Source organism: Zingiber officinale, chromosome 5A (genome assembly GCF_018446385.1).
Source record: "Zingiber officinale cultivar Zhangliang chromosome 5A, Zo_v1.1, whole genome shotgun sequence".
NCBI classification, from domain to species: Eukaryota; Viridiplantae; Streptophyta; class Magnoliopsida; order Zingiberales; family Zingiberaceae; genus Zingiber; species Zingiber officinale.
This window is the reverse complement of record NC_055994.1, coordinates 102,364,670-102,380,917: the sequence shown is the minus strand read 5'-3', so window position 1 is coordinate 102,380,917 and position 16,248 is coordinate 102,364,670. Positions and strand designations below refer to the sequence as shown.

Genomic DNA, 16,248 nt, shown 5'->3' with positions numbered 1-16,248 from the left:
AGTGGCGACGTTAAACCCAGGTCTCCACCGACGGTCGAGCGGCGATCTTAAACCCCAGAGTCGAGCGGCGACTATAAACCCTAGGGTCGAGCGGCGACCTTAAACTCCTGTCTTAGAAGACCGTCGAGCGGCGACGTTAAACCCCAGAATCGAGCGGCGACTATAAACCCCCGGATCGAGCGGCGATCTTAAACCTAGGTGGTATGATCCTAGCGAATTTATCAATAATGAAAGTATGGTTGTAGCAGTTGTTCGGGACTATACAGCCAGATACTAGCAAAAAGACAGCATATGAAGAAAAATCACAAAAAGATTTCATTGATAAAAAGTCAAACACTGCCGAGCGGCAGGAATACATTCAAGGTTTCAAAAAAAAAAAAAAATACTCTCTATAAGTCCCTCGCTCACTTGATATAGTCAAAAGTTTCGTCAGGAATAGAGTCGAGGAGCTGGACGCGGTTAACATCGTTGTCGGACAGGGCTTCAGAGATGTGGCCGTTCGCCTTTAGCTGGCTGAGTGTCGCGCCGATGGCCAGCTCAAACAATCGGACAATCCGATTGGTCGCCTTTTCAAGGAATTGGTCCGAGCGGAGATATTGTTGCCTTAGTACCGCGAAGCGGCCCGGTTCAGCCTCCTGGTAGGCTGTCAGTGCAGCACGGGAGGCCTCCAGATCCTCTTCGAGGCGCTTCACCTGATCCTGAAGCTCAGCCTCCTTAGCCGAGCGACTCTCCCGCTCGACAACAAGGGAGTTATCCGCATTCTTGAGCTTCTCGGCCAACTGACGAGCCTCCTGGTTCTTCAGTTCCAGGTCGGCGATGGCCCGCTGTTTCCTTTTGGAAGTCAGCTTGAGCTTTCGGTCATAAGTCTTCAGTTGCACCTCGATCTGACCCAACCTGCTGGTCTGGTCAGTCAACTTCTGCTGTTCCGTCATGAGAAGTTGTCGGGCCTTTTCCAGGTCGACTTGCACCTGAGCAATCGGTGGCCCCTGGGAGGAAGAAGCACCTCAGGAGATCTTGAGCCTCTTCAGCTCGTCCTCCACTTGAGCCAACCACTGGCACATGACAATGTTCTCCACCCAGAACTGCAAGCAAGCATTAGTGCCGATCGGAGGTAACTCATGAATTGATAGTTAAGAATACCAACCCCAGTGGACATTTCCAGATAACTATCGGCGAGCGCGCCAGGGGTTTTCACCGCCGCTCGTGCCCTTGCTTCCTCCCAGATACGAGCGAGCCAACCACGAATATAGATCTGATGCTGGGGAGAGCTGGGTTGGTCGCCCGACGCAAGAAGCTCCTCCGTTGGCAGGCGAAGCGTGGCGGTGATGGATCGTCGCCCGCTCGGCGCCAATTGAGAAGAGGTTGTCGGGCCGGAAGCTTGGGCAGGAGGAACTGGAAGAATAGCGGATCGTGTTATCCTCCACTTAGCCAGAGGCAAGGAGGTGATCGGTTGAACGGCGAGCGGCTCTGGTAGCTCAGCCAAAGACAGAGTCTGATCAGAGGAAGTAGCCTCCACTATTTCGGGGGCGGCTAGAGATGGGGTGCCTCCCCCTGCGGAAGCTTGTACGACCGAAGTGGCGGAGCGAGAGGGCACGTCTGTATGACGTCTCTTTCGAGTCAACGATACCTCATCGCCCGAAAACCCCTAGCCCTCAGTATGGACGGCGGGCGACACTTCTCGGACCGGGCGCGGGTCAGGCGCCCCTCCTACGTTGGGTGTCCGTTCGGCGGTCCCCTCGCCCACAGTTGGGGTCTCCCCACCTGTGCCCTCCTGTGAGCCAACGTGGGTTAAGCCGAGCCATTCCGTCTCCTTGGTTGCGGCTGCTTCAATCTCAGCTTGCCTGACCTTCATTATGCCGGCTGCCCGAGTGCGCATCATGATGTCAGCTGCAAAATAAGAAAAGAATCAGTTAGACTCAAGGGAAGAAGGTTGAGAAATTGCATACCTAGGTTGCTCGGGAGTTTCGTTCGGATCGGACTCAACCCGAACACGTACATCACACCCTCCAACAACAACTTATGGATGTCGAACTTCAGGGCGGTCAACGTGTTAGCAGCATGGAGATAGTCCGGTCGGGTCTTGTACTTCTTCAAATCGGGTTGAGAAGGAAGCCCGACCTGCCATTTGGTCCGGTAGCTTGGCCGCTCGGGGAGTTTCAAAAAGAACTATTCCTTCCATTGTTTGTTGGAAGTGGGTATTTTGTCAAAAAAGACCAGACCGATCCGGGATTGGAAAAGGTAAGTGCTCAGCTCGGACTGTTTGAGATAATAGAAGTAGTGGAAGACCTGAGGGGTCAGTGGAATGTTGTATACTCGGAAAAACACTACCATGCCTCATAGCAGGCGGAAGGAGTTAGGAACGAGCTGGGCAAGCGTGACACGGAAGTAATTGCAAACTTCGGTTATGAAAGGGTGGACGGGAAACCGAAGACCGGCCACGAATTGGTCTCGGAAGAAACAGATTGTGTCGATCGACGGATCATTAGGTCGGTCGGACGGGGAGGTTAGAACTATTTCATAGTCAGAAGGGATGTCAAAGGTATTTATCAGGCTCGCGGCGTCGCCCGCATCGAACTGAGTCTCCATGGTATTATACCAGAGACCGGGAGCTGGGTCGGAAGGCTGAGAAGAACTCGCCATCGCCGCAAAACTGAAAAGAAAAGAACTCGACGAACGAAGGGGGAGAAAAACTCAAAGCGGATGCTGGACAGACGCCGGAACAGTGACGGAGAAAAAGCAGCAGAAGAGCGGCGACAGAAAGGGGGAAGGAAAGCTTACGAGAGGGAGAGGACCGCCGCAAGGAACAGTGGATCGCCACAGCAAAGAGCCGAGGTTCGCCGGAGCAACCAAACATAATCGCTGGAGCACACAGCGGACGCAAGACGATGGAACAGAAGCCGACACTGCGACTTTATAAAGAATGGCTCGGCCGACCCGAGTCGTCTGATCTAGGGCACGGGAATCGGAGCGCGCATCCAGCCGTTGAATTCAAACCGCCAAACGTCAGTTGTCACCTCGGACGTGCGACGACTGCAGCGACGACACGTGGCGCCCTCCCACTGGGCAATATTTAATAGGCATAAGCGCGTGCTCGGCCTTAATGGGGTGATTTACGCGTATCCCGAGGAGATTCGGGTGGTGTCGGCATTGACCGCCCGGCTCATGCCCCTCCGGGGATAATGAGGAAAAAATATCCAAGTACGAAGGCTCAAAGCGCCGACCGGCAAAGAAAGATCAGTCCTACACGGGTCGATCGAGATCCAACCAACCCATTGGCCAATCGACCAATCGGTCGCCAGACAACTTCTCTAGTCAGTCGGACTTGCAGCCTCCTTCGACTAGACTTGAGAGGAAGACACGTGATCCGTTGGTAAGGTGTGGCCCGTCCTGCAGGAGGTCAAAGTGGTCAACGTCCTAGGCATGAGGCCGATCGGGCGAGATACCTTTCCGGTCAGCATGAAGAATGGCTAATCCGACACTTCGATAGCTCGGTCAGATACCGAGCTTCTGACGCTCATAAAGCTCAAGCAGGGAGGGACAAAGGCCGAGCAACCGTCTCGCTCGGCTAAACAGTGGACGTAGCCTCGACCCGGCCGGCAGGGCTCCCTCGCTCGGCAGGGCGGAGTCGAGTAGCATATCATTGGCCGAGCGGACGCTCGACCCGACCATTGTATCACCGGACGGTAGAGAGACGGTCAGTCGCTGCGACCTAAGAGTAGGTAGTCTACCAATCTCCCTCATAAATACACGAGAAATAAAGGAATGCGAACTACCAGTATCAATTAGTATATCAACTGACAATGCATAAAGTAAAATCGTACCGCGGAAGACGGATCCGTCAGCCCGCTGCGCATCCTCTCTGGTAACCGTGTGAATTCTTCCAGTCTCTAGCGAGGGTGGAGGTGGTAGCATTGCCAGAGACTGTTGCGTCTGAGCCTGAGCCTGAGCCTGCCACTGAGGCGGTGCCGAATACTGTGCCAGAGATGGATATGAGGGCTGTGTTTGATACTGAACCGGTGGCTAGGGCTGCGACTAGTACTGAACTAATGACAGAGACTGCAGCTGATATTGCACTAGTGGCTGAGGCTGCGACTGATACTGAACCAGTGGCTGGGGCTGCAGTTGACACTACATTAGTGGCTGAGGCACTGACTGATATTGCCCCTGCGCTAGATACTGAGGTCCCGAAACAGAACTCTGTGATACCGTATGAGCACTGGAGTGCTTTTGTCCGTGCATGCCATATGCAACTACTGCAGGGGGAGTCTGTCCTCTGCTGGCGATGCGAAGATTGGGCTTTCTGCCCCCCTCGCTGAGTCCCTATCTGACCGAATTGTCCTCCCTGAATCGAAACCCCGGAAGCCACATGCTAAGCCTTCAACGAACAATCTCGGCTCATGTGCCCAGGTAGTTTGCAATAATAGCAAACTGACTGTCCCAGGGAGCAGGCTGATGTGATGTGATCTCTGGACCCACATCGGGTGCAGTGCATGCCATTGGCAGATTGTTTCCGGTTCTGCTAAGAAGACCGGAAACGTCTTGATGAAGTCCGTCCTGATTTCTGAGGTCGGCCAGATGCCCCAGAAGTACCTTGACCCGACTGACTACGATCACTCTGCGGCTATTCGGTAGCCTGTGGCTGCTAGGTCTGTCCTGAAATCCGATCTGTCTGCTTCCTGTCTTTGTCCATATTCGCTCTCTGCTGAGTCGACTCAATCATAAGGGCTCTATCCAATGCCTCTATGTAAGATGAATTACCAAAACCTGCAATCTTTACTTGAATATGTCCATCCAGTCCCTGGACAAACTGGAGCATACGGTACCTGTCCTCAGCAACTAACTCTGGACAAAACCTGACTAACCGATTAAATTCAGCATTATATTCCATCACTGTGCGGTTGTTCTGCCGAAGACTCAGAAAATCCTGACGGCGCGTCATCTGATAAGACCGTGGAAAATACTGGCTCTCAAAGGTCTCCCTAAATCTCACCCAAGTAATGTGCTGCTCACCTATGATCGAGCGCTGCGTGTCCCACCAGATATCAGCCTCGTCACGTAAATGGAAAGCAGTCAGCTCGACCTTCTCCCACTCGAAGCAAGTTATATAGAAGAAAGCCCGTTCCATTGTCTCTATCCAAGACTGAGCCACGCTCGGGTCAGTTTCCCTGCGGAATAGCGTGAATCGACTTTTCATCGACTCCGCCAAAGCTGGGATTCGAGCTTGTGCCGCAATCATATCAGTAGGGTGAGAAAGGATTGTTGTAGGAACTGGTGGAACCATTGGAGCTGATACTATGGGTGGTATCGCTGGATGGGCCGGGGAAGGTACCCCTGGTGCTGCATAAGCCGGGGCAGATACCGCTGGTGGCACTGTAGGGTCAATATAGGTAGGAGCGGCTGGAGGTACGGTAGGTGGTAGTACCGGATAAGGAATAACTGGTATTGCTGGTGCGGGTGTCGGGTATGTAGTAGCAGGCACCGGTGACGGTGGTGTCGGGTACGCCGTAGGTGCGGCTGGAGGAGGTGTCGGGTACGCAGCTGCAGGCATGTGGAGGGGTCGGGCATGCCGCAAGTTGTACCGCTGGTGGTACAGTGAATACTGTAGGGGTGGGTCCGACGAGTACGGTCGAGGTGGGTACCTCTGGAGAAGGACCCGTCGGAATCTGAGATGCTGACGTGCCCGCACTACCATGAGGAGTCTGTCCCTGACCGACAAGCTCGATCCCAGCAGACCTCGTCGCCAGAGATTCCAACGCCCTATTGCGTGGTCGTCCTACACCACGTCTCGGCACGGGAATACGTGTATATCGCATCATATCTGTTAAATTATTACCCAGGTATTAATACGGGTACCAAAATTATAAAATTTAATCATTTTACCTATTTTGTTGTTTGGAGATGTTCCGTCGCCGCCAAATCCCTAAATATGACCTCGTCAAAGAATATCTCGAAATTCTGAAACATGAAAATCGACGGATATCCATACGAATCCAAAAAGTACCCAGATTGACTCGCAAAACTTGGCTTTGATACCAAATAAATTGTCACGCCCCCAGAGGAGTCCTTGTCGACAAAAATATGATAGCATCTCCCTGTACCGGTGACAATATAAATCATGAATACATAGCCCTCAGGGTCTCTCAATACTCAGCCAATACAGTCGGAATAATACAATAAAGAAAATACACATTCCACGCAGTTTATAGTAGTACAGCCTCTGGTTGACGATACATCAAATCACAACCATGTAGTTTCATAAAGATAGTCTCTGGCTGACAACATAAAACAAAAGGAATGCAACGATATTTAAAACATCGCAGATATATATAATACTTACTCCACTATAACGAGGAAAAATCAACCACTTAGAAAACCTTCGCAGTGGAAAACGAGGGATTCCCCCTTGGCTGGAGATTGACTTGTGCGGGGCGGTGATTCGAAGAGAAGCACGGCTGGCGGCACTCCAGGTGAAAGGTAGAGGAGTTAGGAAAACTCGGCTAGCGACAGGTGTTCGGTGTCCGTAGCCGGAAGAGGGTCAGTAGCGGCCAACGATTGGCGACGTCGTGGGCGAAGACGTGCGGAGGGTGAGGCGTCGGCAAAGAGGAGATTAGAAGGGGAAAATGGGGAGAGCTCAAACCTCCGGTGGTCAGCGATCGGCTGGCGCCGATTTGCGCGTTGGATGGTGGCGCAAGGGGGTGAAGAGAGGGTCGGCGGAGATCGGGGAAGAGGAAAGAAACAGGAGAGATATTAGGTATTTATAACTTGAATTTAGGTTTAGGCAAATCAAAACCTAAGTTTATTCCTCAATGCTCTCCCATTTTTGGGTATTCCAAACAGGCTTTTCCCAAATCTATAAATTCATCTCCTCAAAATATGTCATACGAGCTCTGAAAAATTCTTAGAAAATTCCTAAAAATTTCTAAAAAATTTCGTTAAGATTATTCATCCATTACACCTTATTCTTATTATTTTGTTACAGTATTTTACCATGGCTAACCAAAATCTGAGTTCGCATCTATCTCCACATCAGCAAAATTTATGAATCTTCTACTTATTTGATGCTGCAGTTAAGAGATTATGGTTAAACTCTTCAATATTATAGAGGAACAGACTATGAACCAACCAATAGATTTTTTGTTTACCAACGGTTGGGAGTCCAATTCCATCACTTTCTGTTTATCCTAATAATGTTGATCAAGAGCTGATCAGCCTTCTGCTATTTCCTCAATGGTTGTATTTAAGGGATAAATAATCAACTGTGTTTTGTTCACACTTTTGTTCTCAAATTTGAGCCCCAGTGGATCAAATTTATTTTGGTAGCTTTGTCTTCGCCTTTTACATTGAACTGTGACTACGATTTAAAATGCTTCAACTGCAAATGTTGTATCCAAAATAGCCATTGGTTTGGATAGTTTCCCTGTTAGCACAGTATCTGTTATTGTGTACTGATATGAACTACATGGACATGCCCAGGTGTTTCCAGTTTGGTAAGTGTACCATCTTGCGGTTAGGCTGTTATGGACTGCTCATATTAGGCAGCATGAAATTTCAATTGTAAATTTTATGTGCTCGAGATATTCTGGATAATTTTAAATCTTGTAATAAGTAATTTTTTTTTCTCATATCTAATAAGTTCTTTAACACTACTCCATACAATATTGTCAAGTTTGTTTGCATATCAAAAGTCAGGATGCAGATTCTTTTCTTTGCCTGTACATCTCCATTTTCTTTGTATAGTTTCTTTCTTAGGACCAGAAACTAGTCAAGATCTCAGTTTAGGTTTCCTAAATGATCCTAAACTGGACCGACGCCTACTGTCCCTCAACCGGGACGCGTCCTCACAATGTCACTCTCCTCCAGTGACTTACCTTAACTTACCAACTTGCCAGACATCCGGTCAGCTCATCGACTTGTTTGGACTTCATATCAGCTATCCGATCGACCCGTTGACCTAGCTGGATTTCTTGCCAGAAATCCAGTCAGGCCATCGACCTATCTAGACTTCGTATCAGTTATCCGGTCGGCCCGTTGACTTAGCTGGATTTCTTGCCAGATATCCAGTTAGCCCGTCGACCTATCTGGACTTCTCTTATACACTTAATCAAGTGGTTAGATCACAACAAAATCTAACTCAACTTACTTGCCATTCATCAAAACCTGAGTTAGACTGTCAGTGCAAACTGCACCAACAGTATCATGGTGCATATTGTATATAGATGATATTGTTTTGATAGATAAGACACATGAATGAGTAAATGTTAAACTAGAATCTCAGCGGAAAACACTAGAAATAAAAGATTTTAGGCTTAGTATGAAATTTAGCAATATTAGACGTAATGAGATAATTGTTAAGATAGGAGACGATGAGTTGTCTGGAACTGAGAGCTTTAAGTATTTAGGATCATTTTTGTAAAATGATAGAGGGATTGAGATATATATCTTACGTAAAATACAAGCAGGATTGTTGAAATGGAGGTAAGTGTCAGGTATTTTATATGTTTGTAAAGTACCTCTACAACTTAAAAGGAAGTTCTACAAAATGACAGACTTGCTATGTTATATGACTCCAAATATTGGGCTATGACTTAGGCACATGAGTAGAAGATGAAAGTTGCATAGATGAGGATGCTAAATTGGATGTGTGGACATACGAGGATGGACATAATAAGGAATGAGAGCATTAGAGAGAAAGTCAAAATTGCATCTATTGAGAAAAAACTTCGAAAGACATGTTTAAGATGTTGCAAACATATACTTAGACGATCAATAAATGTCCTAATTAGGCGATACAAAACTATGACAAATACATACATCAAACGAGGGAGAGGAAGGTCTTAGTTAGCAACAATAAAATAAAATAAAATCTATTTAAATATATACGATGATATAAGAGGGGATAGAGCACAATGGCGTAGAAGGATCCACCGACCCCACCTAGTGGGATAAGCATTGGTTGTTGTTGTTGTTGTAGTATCCAAAGAAATTAACTTCCCAGACACATTTTCAATTTATTTCAGTTCTTATGAAAATGAAAAGTTGAAATTTGGTGAAAATTGAAAAACCAAAAAAGGTCTAAATATCCCAATAACTGACATCGTTATCCTTGTTTTTATTTTACAGGCTGTTGCACTAGTCCAAGTCTATACTGATGGGATCATGGGACAGTTCCTGTGACACATGTACGTGTTGAGATGGGATAGGGCCTACATACAAAAGTTGCAGAGATAGTTGCATCATCCTTCAATATTCCTCTTAGTTTTGTATATATATCAGAAACGAGTACAGATAAGGCATATTTTTCTTAAGTTTGTCATGGGATATTAGAAGGTGACAATAAATATGCATCCTTTGGACATTGGATATCTTATTTTGTCCGTACATTAACACAAAAATGTTTTGTAGGTTCCTAATGCATCACCAACAGCAGATGCTGCCAACTCGGACATGTATGGTGCTGCTGTTTTTTATGCTTGTGATCAGATAAAAGCACGAATGAAACATATTGCTGCTTGGAATCCACATTCTTCTTTTGCCGAGGTGATGCTTTGAGGAGTAACAATTGCAATTTAGTTTGAATTTGATGGACAAAATTCTCACTCAGCAACTTCTTGAACTATGAACTAATAAGTTTTTGCTATATGATTAAATTTTCTATTCTTGTGTGTTTCTTAAAATGTTCTTTTGGATCTATTATATTATGAAATTCTTCTAATATTTGATTCTTTGTTTTTCTAATTTTTTTATCTTTTGAAGAGAACCTTGGCATAATGGTAAACTTGCTGCTGTGTGTTCACAGGGTTTAAATCATGAAAACAGTCTCTTGCAATACAGGATAAGACTACGTATAATAGACCATTCTACGGGACTGGCTGGAGCTTCGTGCACTGGATTGCCCTTTTATGTTGTGTCCTCTATGCTAGATTTTTGAAACGACTATGAAATTAGTTTGTAATAACGTGCTTATATATATTAAACTCAAGTTAACCAATAAAATGGGAACTTCTACTTCATGCAGTAACCTGCATTATTCTAATTTTTCTTGTTTCAATTAAGTATATATTCATTTCCTTACATTTGATGGATATCCTTTAGGCTACGTTTGGTTGGGTGTAATGTAATGAAGCTTGTAATGTAATGTAATCTTGATTACATTACTACATTTGGCAATGGAATGTATGTAATCTTTGATTACAAGGGTGATTATATTTTTTTGTTTGGTGTCCATTATTTTTTATAAGTAATGTAATTCGTATTATTATAAAATGACAAAAATATCCCGTGACCTCTACTGATGGTCGTCGCACCTTTGTTGGAGCTTGCAGCAACCAGCGGCCGTCGTCGTTGGCCTCCTCCGCCGGCCGCCCCGACAATCGGCGACGGAGACAACCGTCGGCCGCCGGCAATCGGCAACCGACGACGAAGACAACCGCCAGCCGCAGGCAATCGGCAACCGGCAACGGAGACAATTGGTGACGGTGGCGGGCGGTGGCTGGCGGTGGTCGCCGGCGGCAGCCGATGGTGGTCGCCGGTGGAGGCGGCCGGCGGTGGGTGGAGGCGGCGACCGGCCGCCGGCAGTGGCCACCGGTGAAGGCGGTGGGCGACGGTTGCGGTGGATTAGGGGTATATTCGATATTTAAACTTTGGTTAAACGGTGACCTCGTAATGTAATCGGATTACATAGTATTTGTTTTGTAATCCAGATTACAAAAGTTCACTACCTTTTGTAATCCAGATTACATTGCATTACAAGTTTAAAATTAAACCAAACAAAATAATCAACTTTGTAATGTAATCCTGATTACATTACAAGACAGATTACACCCTACCAAACGTAACCTTAATTTACGATAGCTAGGGACTGTAATGTATAACTAAAACTGATGCTTCTTTTGGGCAATTAGCCTAGAGAATCCTAACTTTTAAAAAATTTACCCCAAACCATCCTTTTTTATCGTCTTGGGAGGCTTTCTTTCTTTGAAATGTCATTTTGCCCTGGATGGTAATAAAGATGGTTCTGTCACTTGAATATATGTGTAGTATAGTGCAAACTTTGCTTACACTTGTGGCAAGATTTAATTTGGGCATAAAATGCCACCAAAGTAATAATCTCCTGTTAATTATAGTTATCCTAAATGCCAATTCTAATCCTTGAAGTAGTATGGCCAATATACAAAGACGTTTGAGGATGGGACTATGAATGTGCATGAGCATTAACTAGTGTATTTTTGACAAAATAAGATAGAAACTGATTCCATCAATCCATTTCAATGTTTAATGTAAAGTTGGATCTTATCCCTCAGGACTAAATTGGGCTCTATTGAAATATATACCCTGAGGCTTGTAAATGTATATACAATAAAATTGGTAATCAATATTAATGCATTCACAACTGTAGTAGTTCAATATGATTGAGAAGTATCCTATTTTCACTTGTTAATTCTGGAAAACTTTTGTGTGACTTCTACCAGTTAACAAAAGCATGCCATATGGAAAGGATAGACCTCTCTGCTCATGGCTTTTACATTACACCTGACATTGGTTTTGACTGGGAAGATGGAAAGGGTTCACCATTCAGTTATTTCACCTTTGAAGTTGCATTTGCAGAAGTTAAGAGACACTCACTGGAAATTTTTACACAAGGGAAGCTGACATTATCATGGACCTTGGCCATTCCCTTAATCCAGCTATTGATGTTGAACAGGTTCTCATCATAACCAATTTTATTATTATTTTTTTTTCATCTCATCCAAAAATTTTATTTATTTGCAGTTATTATCAAATTCTCCATTGCCCTTGAATGAAATTCGTATTAATCCTTAATACTCACTGCCAATTGCATCAATTTCATATTTATTAAGTTGAATGGATTTTTTTTTCTTGGGAGGCAAAAGCATCAACCAATCCTTGGCTTATTTTTCAAAAACTATCCAACTTTGAGTCTTCTGTAGTATTATGTATGTTTAAGGTAGTTATAAGAAGATTTAATTCTTACACCATTAGTACACAACTTTGATGTTTTCTGGATCTAATGCAGTGAAGTTGGTTGGTTAGGAAACATTTAGGATATGATGATTAGGTTTCTCCCTAATCATATACCTAAATGTAGCCGATGACAAAAACCTTCCTCACTAAACCAAATGCATTGAAGACTCTCATGTCCATCTTGTTTACAATGTCATGAAAATTTTTAATCTATAGACCTTTGTGGGTAAATCTGCTAGCGGATTTGTTGTCTGGACCAAGAATTTAGGTGCCAAGCCATACTAATTGGCATTGTCACAATTTATTATTTTATTTGCTGACCAATGTCAAACACTATGATAATATGCCATTGGAGCAACAATTCGCAGCGGAAAGAGAGAGGGAGTGAGAGGGAGAGATAAAGGACTGAGGGGTAGAAGAATCCTTAAGAGTGAGATGGGCGGCTGATGTAGAGTGCAATGACAGGTTGAGATGGAACTATTTAAGCTAATATAAAAATTCACATTTGGATGAATGAGAAATGCCCAAGTGACCCAACTTAGTAACATATAATGTCGACAATAAATGGCGTGTAGTAGAGGTGGTCCAGTCCCTACATATTGTAATAAGAGAAAATGGAAAAATGCTGAATCAATGAGTGGGAAGAACACAAGAAGTGCCAATGATTGAACAGACAGAGAAGAACAGGTTGTGACAATTTGAAATACTGCTCATTCTTGTAACTGGACTCCTGAACCAATCCCTTCCCTGAACCAATTTGTAGAACTAAGCCAACTACAAAACCATGGCCCAGTAATGGCCCCATCTTAGCTTTAACCTGAAAATACCAATTTCAGACAAAAAAATTGTAATTATGCCCTAAATTAAAAATATAAATAATTAGATTATAACACCCTACCATAATGGGTACTCATTGGTGGAAGATTGGGCTAGCCCACTCCACTTGTTAACAAGATAATTCTCCCATTTATGAAAAGGGTATTGTTCTTGATTGATGATGCTAAGGAACATCATCTTGTTTGCATTGGGTTGATGCCATTTTGTAAACTCAACATTGCTATACTACACACTACATTCTAGATTACCTTAGATTTTCTAAATAAAATTCAGATTTTCTTTACTTGAAACTTTTATTGTTACTTTACCATATATTTGAACTCTGTGTTTCCACTTCAATGGTGTACGGATTGAGGGTGCTTTTGTTCAAGGTTTAGGTTGGATAGCACTTGAGGAGTTAAAATGGGGTGATTCAGATCACAAGTGGATTAGGCCAGGCCACTCATACACTTCTGGACCTGGAACTTACAAAATTCCTACTGCAAATGATATTCCTCTAAAACTGAAGGTTTCGCTGTTGAAGGTACCCGAAAATATTATATGTTTTATCATATTATTATTCATTGGAATTCACTGCTTCTTAATGTATTACACACTTAGCTGCTTGTACTTTGAATGCATTATCGTGCACCATTTGGGTTGACCTGCGAGGAAGGTCTTCTGATTATTCAGGCGCCTTACACTAAACAATTAGACAGTATTATTATAGATACAACAAAAACTTATTCATGTCCCGAAATGAGTGGAGAACAGAAGCATATGAAAAGTCAGGTTCCTATATTTATGACAAGAAATTTGGTATTCTATATATGACAAACTTTATTTTATAATAGATTTAAGTGCATTTACTTGTTTAGACTCTTATGCAAACTTAGTTCGAATTCAAAGATGGTACAAGGCAGAGAAGGGAAAATAATCCCTAACCATTTTCCCTTTGAATGTTTGATGGTACAAGGCTTGAGCCACCATGATACCCTACATCATTGTCATCCCAAGTCAGTAGATACCTCATATGACAAGACAAATGAAAGAATTGCAGCGAGAGGAGGCCTGTGATAATCAACCGCTATATGTCCATTGCCAACATATATAAATAGGCATATATCTTACATTGGTACTTTTAGGTCTAGAATTTTATCATGTCCTATTTATATACTCATGAATAGGCATTATAGTGATGCAATAAAACATTTACTTTCTCCAAATTTAAGACATACAACATAAGAACCGATAATGATTTGAAGACACATTGGCATGTTGATTGGTAAGGCAGAGACTAAAGATTTTGTAGATCAGGCATTACATCTAGTGCAGAAGCAATCAAAGATGTTTGAATAATTATGGGATGATGATCATTTAAAATTCCACCTGAATTGGGATTATTTCCAGATGCTAGACAATTTGAAGATTACTGGTGTATGTGTCCGAGTCTAATCTAAGCCCTGAATGATTGGCGGATTATCAATTATGTAAGACGTGAAAAATAAATGATTCAATTATGCAATGTGTTATAAGACTTACATCTGTCACTTATTTCCGTTTTTTAAGCATTATAACATTGTTTCCTAACACTGAAATGGTCAAAAGCAATATTTGCAAGTAAACAAAAATTACTAACAAATATTTGTTGGCTCAATTTGCATACTGGACTAAATCTTGTGTTGTTACAGTATGGTATGCTGTATTGATCTTTTAATGTGCCAAGATGGTGCTGGAACTGAGATTTTAGATGCTGTTACATGTTATCTGGAAATCATGAGCCTTGCCTATCTTACACTTCTGTTGAAGCATCCATTGTGTGTTGGGAAGGATAAGCATGTCATAGTATCAACAGGATAGACACCAAAAATAACTGAATTATACTTCAATATCTTTAATAGTTTAATGTGTGTAACAAATAGTTCACTTATTTCTCTCTCAGGGGGGAAAGACACACAAGGGGAACCCTCAGCACTGGAGTTCATTTGAACATAATATACGATTGTGAAGGCGTTAGCAATTTTTCTTTTCAATATAGTTCCTCTTGTTATTTCCGTATGGATCTGGAAGCTTTTATGGAAGTTAATTGGAAGTTTATCAAGACTTCTATGCACATGTAGGCTTTCTGTGATTCATTTTTGTGCCTACTGTTTGCAGGGCGTTCAGAATACCGAAGCAATTCACTCTTCAAAGGCTGTTGGGGAGCCACCACTTTTCCTTGCCTCTGCAGTGCTGTTTGCTATCAAAGATGCGATCATGGCTGTCCGAGCTGAAGAAGGCTATCACGACTGGTTTCCACTCGATGATCCAGCAACTCTAGTGAGGATCAGAATGGCTTGCGTTGATAACTTCACTAAGCAATTCACAGCTCCTGAATTCCATCCTAAGCGTAGTATTATAGTATATGATCCTTCTGGCGTGCTATGAGTTGCTGATTCTCATCCTAAGTTGAGTGAAATTCTTCTGGTGTGCTATGGTGCCAGATTGTAGTATTACCCATAAAATAAATCAATTTGGAAGAGTCAAATAAAAGTACATGGATATGCACAGGCAATTTGTAACACAATCTTCAATCTTTTTCAGCCGGTTTAAGATCGGTATTGATACTTTTTACTAATATAAACACGCATTATAAATTTTGTCTTCTCATATGTTGATGCAGGACGATTCGTTTATTTATTTATATTATTTTTTATTAAATTATTCTTTTTTATATTTTTTGAGTTTTTTTATATTTAAGATATTTTTGATAATTTATCTTTTGTATTTTTGAATTTTAAATTCAGGGATGGTATTTTAGAAATTGTGAGTTTTTTCCTTATTTGTTATGATATTTTTTCTTTTTTTACTAGTTAAGAATTGTAATATGTATGTTTGTATTTCTGTTTTTTTTCTTTGTATTTTAGGGTTCTATTATTGAATAACATTTTTTATTTTTGAAAACCTTAGGACCGTGGTTTCATTTCTTACTTTCTCCTCGAGAAGATGGGATTATTCCTTTTCTCATCAGTCAACAAGATAATCGTTATTTTATCAAGTGTTAATTGGTATCATAGTTGGTAGATTTTGATCGAGAAAGTTGAGTGTCATATCCAATGGGAGGTTGCCATGATTGTGGTTATGCTAGGTAGGTTCTGGCTGAGGAAGTTTATCATTATGGTCGTAGCACCCAAGATAAGATTGAAGATTTATAGAGACAATTCATAAATTTAACCAGGAGTGTAGCGGCAACGATGTGAAATTTGGAAGATCACAAGATCTCATATTGTGAATCTAAGTCTATATTCAAGAACTCGTATCATCATCAGGCTACATATCAGGAATATCATGGTCGGGAGGAGTCTTAGACCTTGGTTTTCGGATTGATCTGTTTGAATTTTTTAGTACGTTATAAGCAGAGGGCTTTGTTGATTGGATCAATAAAGTGGAGCAGATCTTCGACTATAAGTA

General features: G+C 42.8%; 1 protein-coding gene and 1 long non-coding RNA gene across 2 annotated transcripts; one reads left to right on the top strand and one right to left on the bottom strand.

Moving 5' to 3' along the window:
* Nucleotides 1–4,642: 4,642 nt before the first annotated feature.
* Nucleotides 4,643–5,548, bottom strand: LOC121979853 (uncharacterized protein Rv2082-like). The gene is made up of 2 exons (XM_042531838.1): nucleotides 5,011–5,548; nucleotides 4,643–4,842 (listed from the first exon to the last, which is right to left on the bottom strand). The coding sequence occupies exons 1-2, from the start codon at nucleotides 5,546–5,548 to the stop codon at nucleotides 4,643–4,645; spliced, it is 738 nt and encodes a 245-aa protein (XP_042387772.1).
* Nucleotides 5,549–8,086: 2,538 nt separating this feature from the next.
* Nucleotides 8,087–15,115, top strand: LOC121981269. The gene is made up of 5 exons (XR_006111781.1): nucleotides 8,087–9,327; nucleotides 9,403–9,537; nucleotides 11,469–11,701; nucleotides 13,197–13,342; nucleotides 14,956–15,115. It is a non-coding gene; the product is annotated as an uncharacterized LOC121981269 (long non-coding RNA).
* The last annotated feature ends 1,133 nt before the right edge of the window (nucleotides 15,116–16,248 follow it).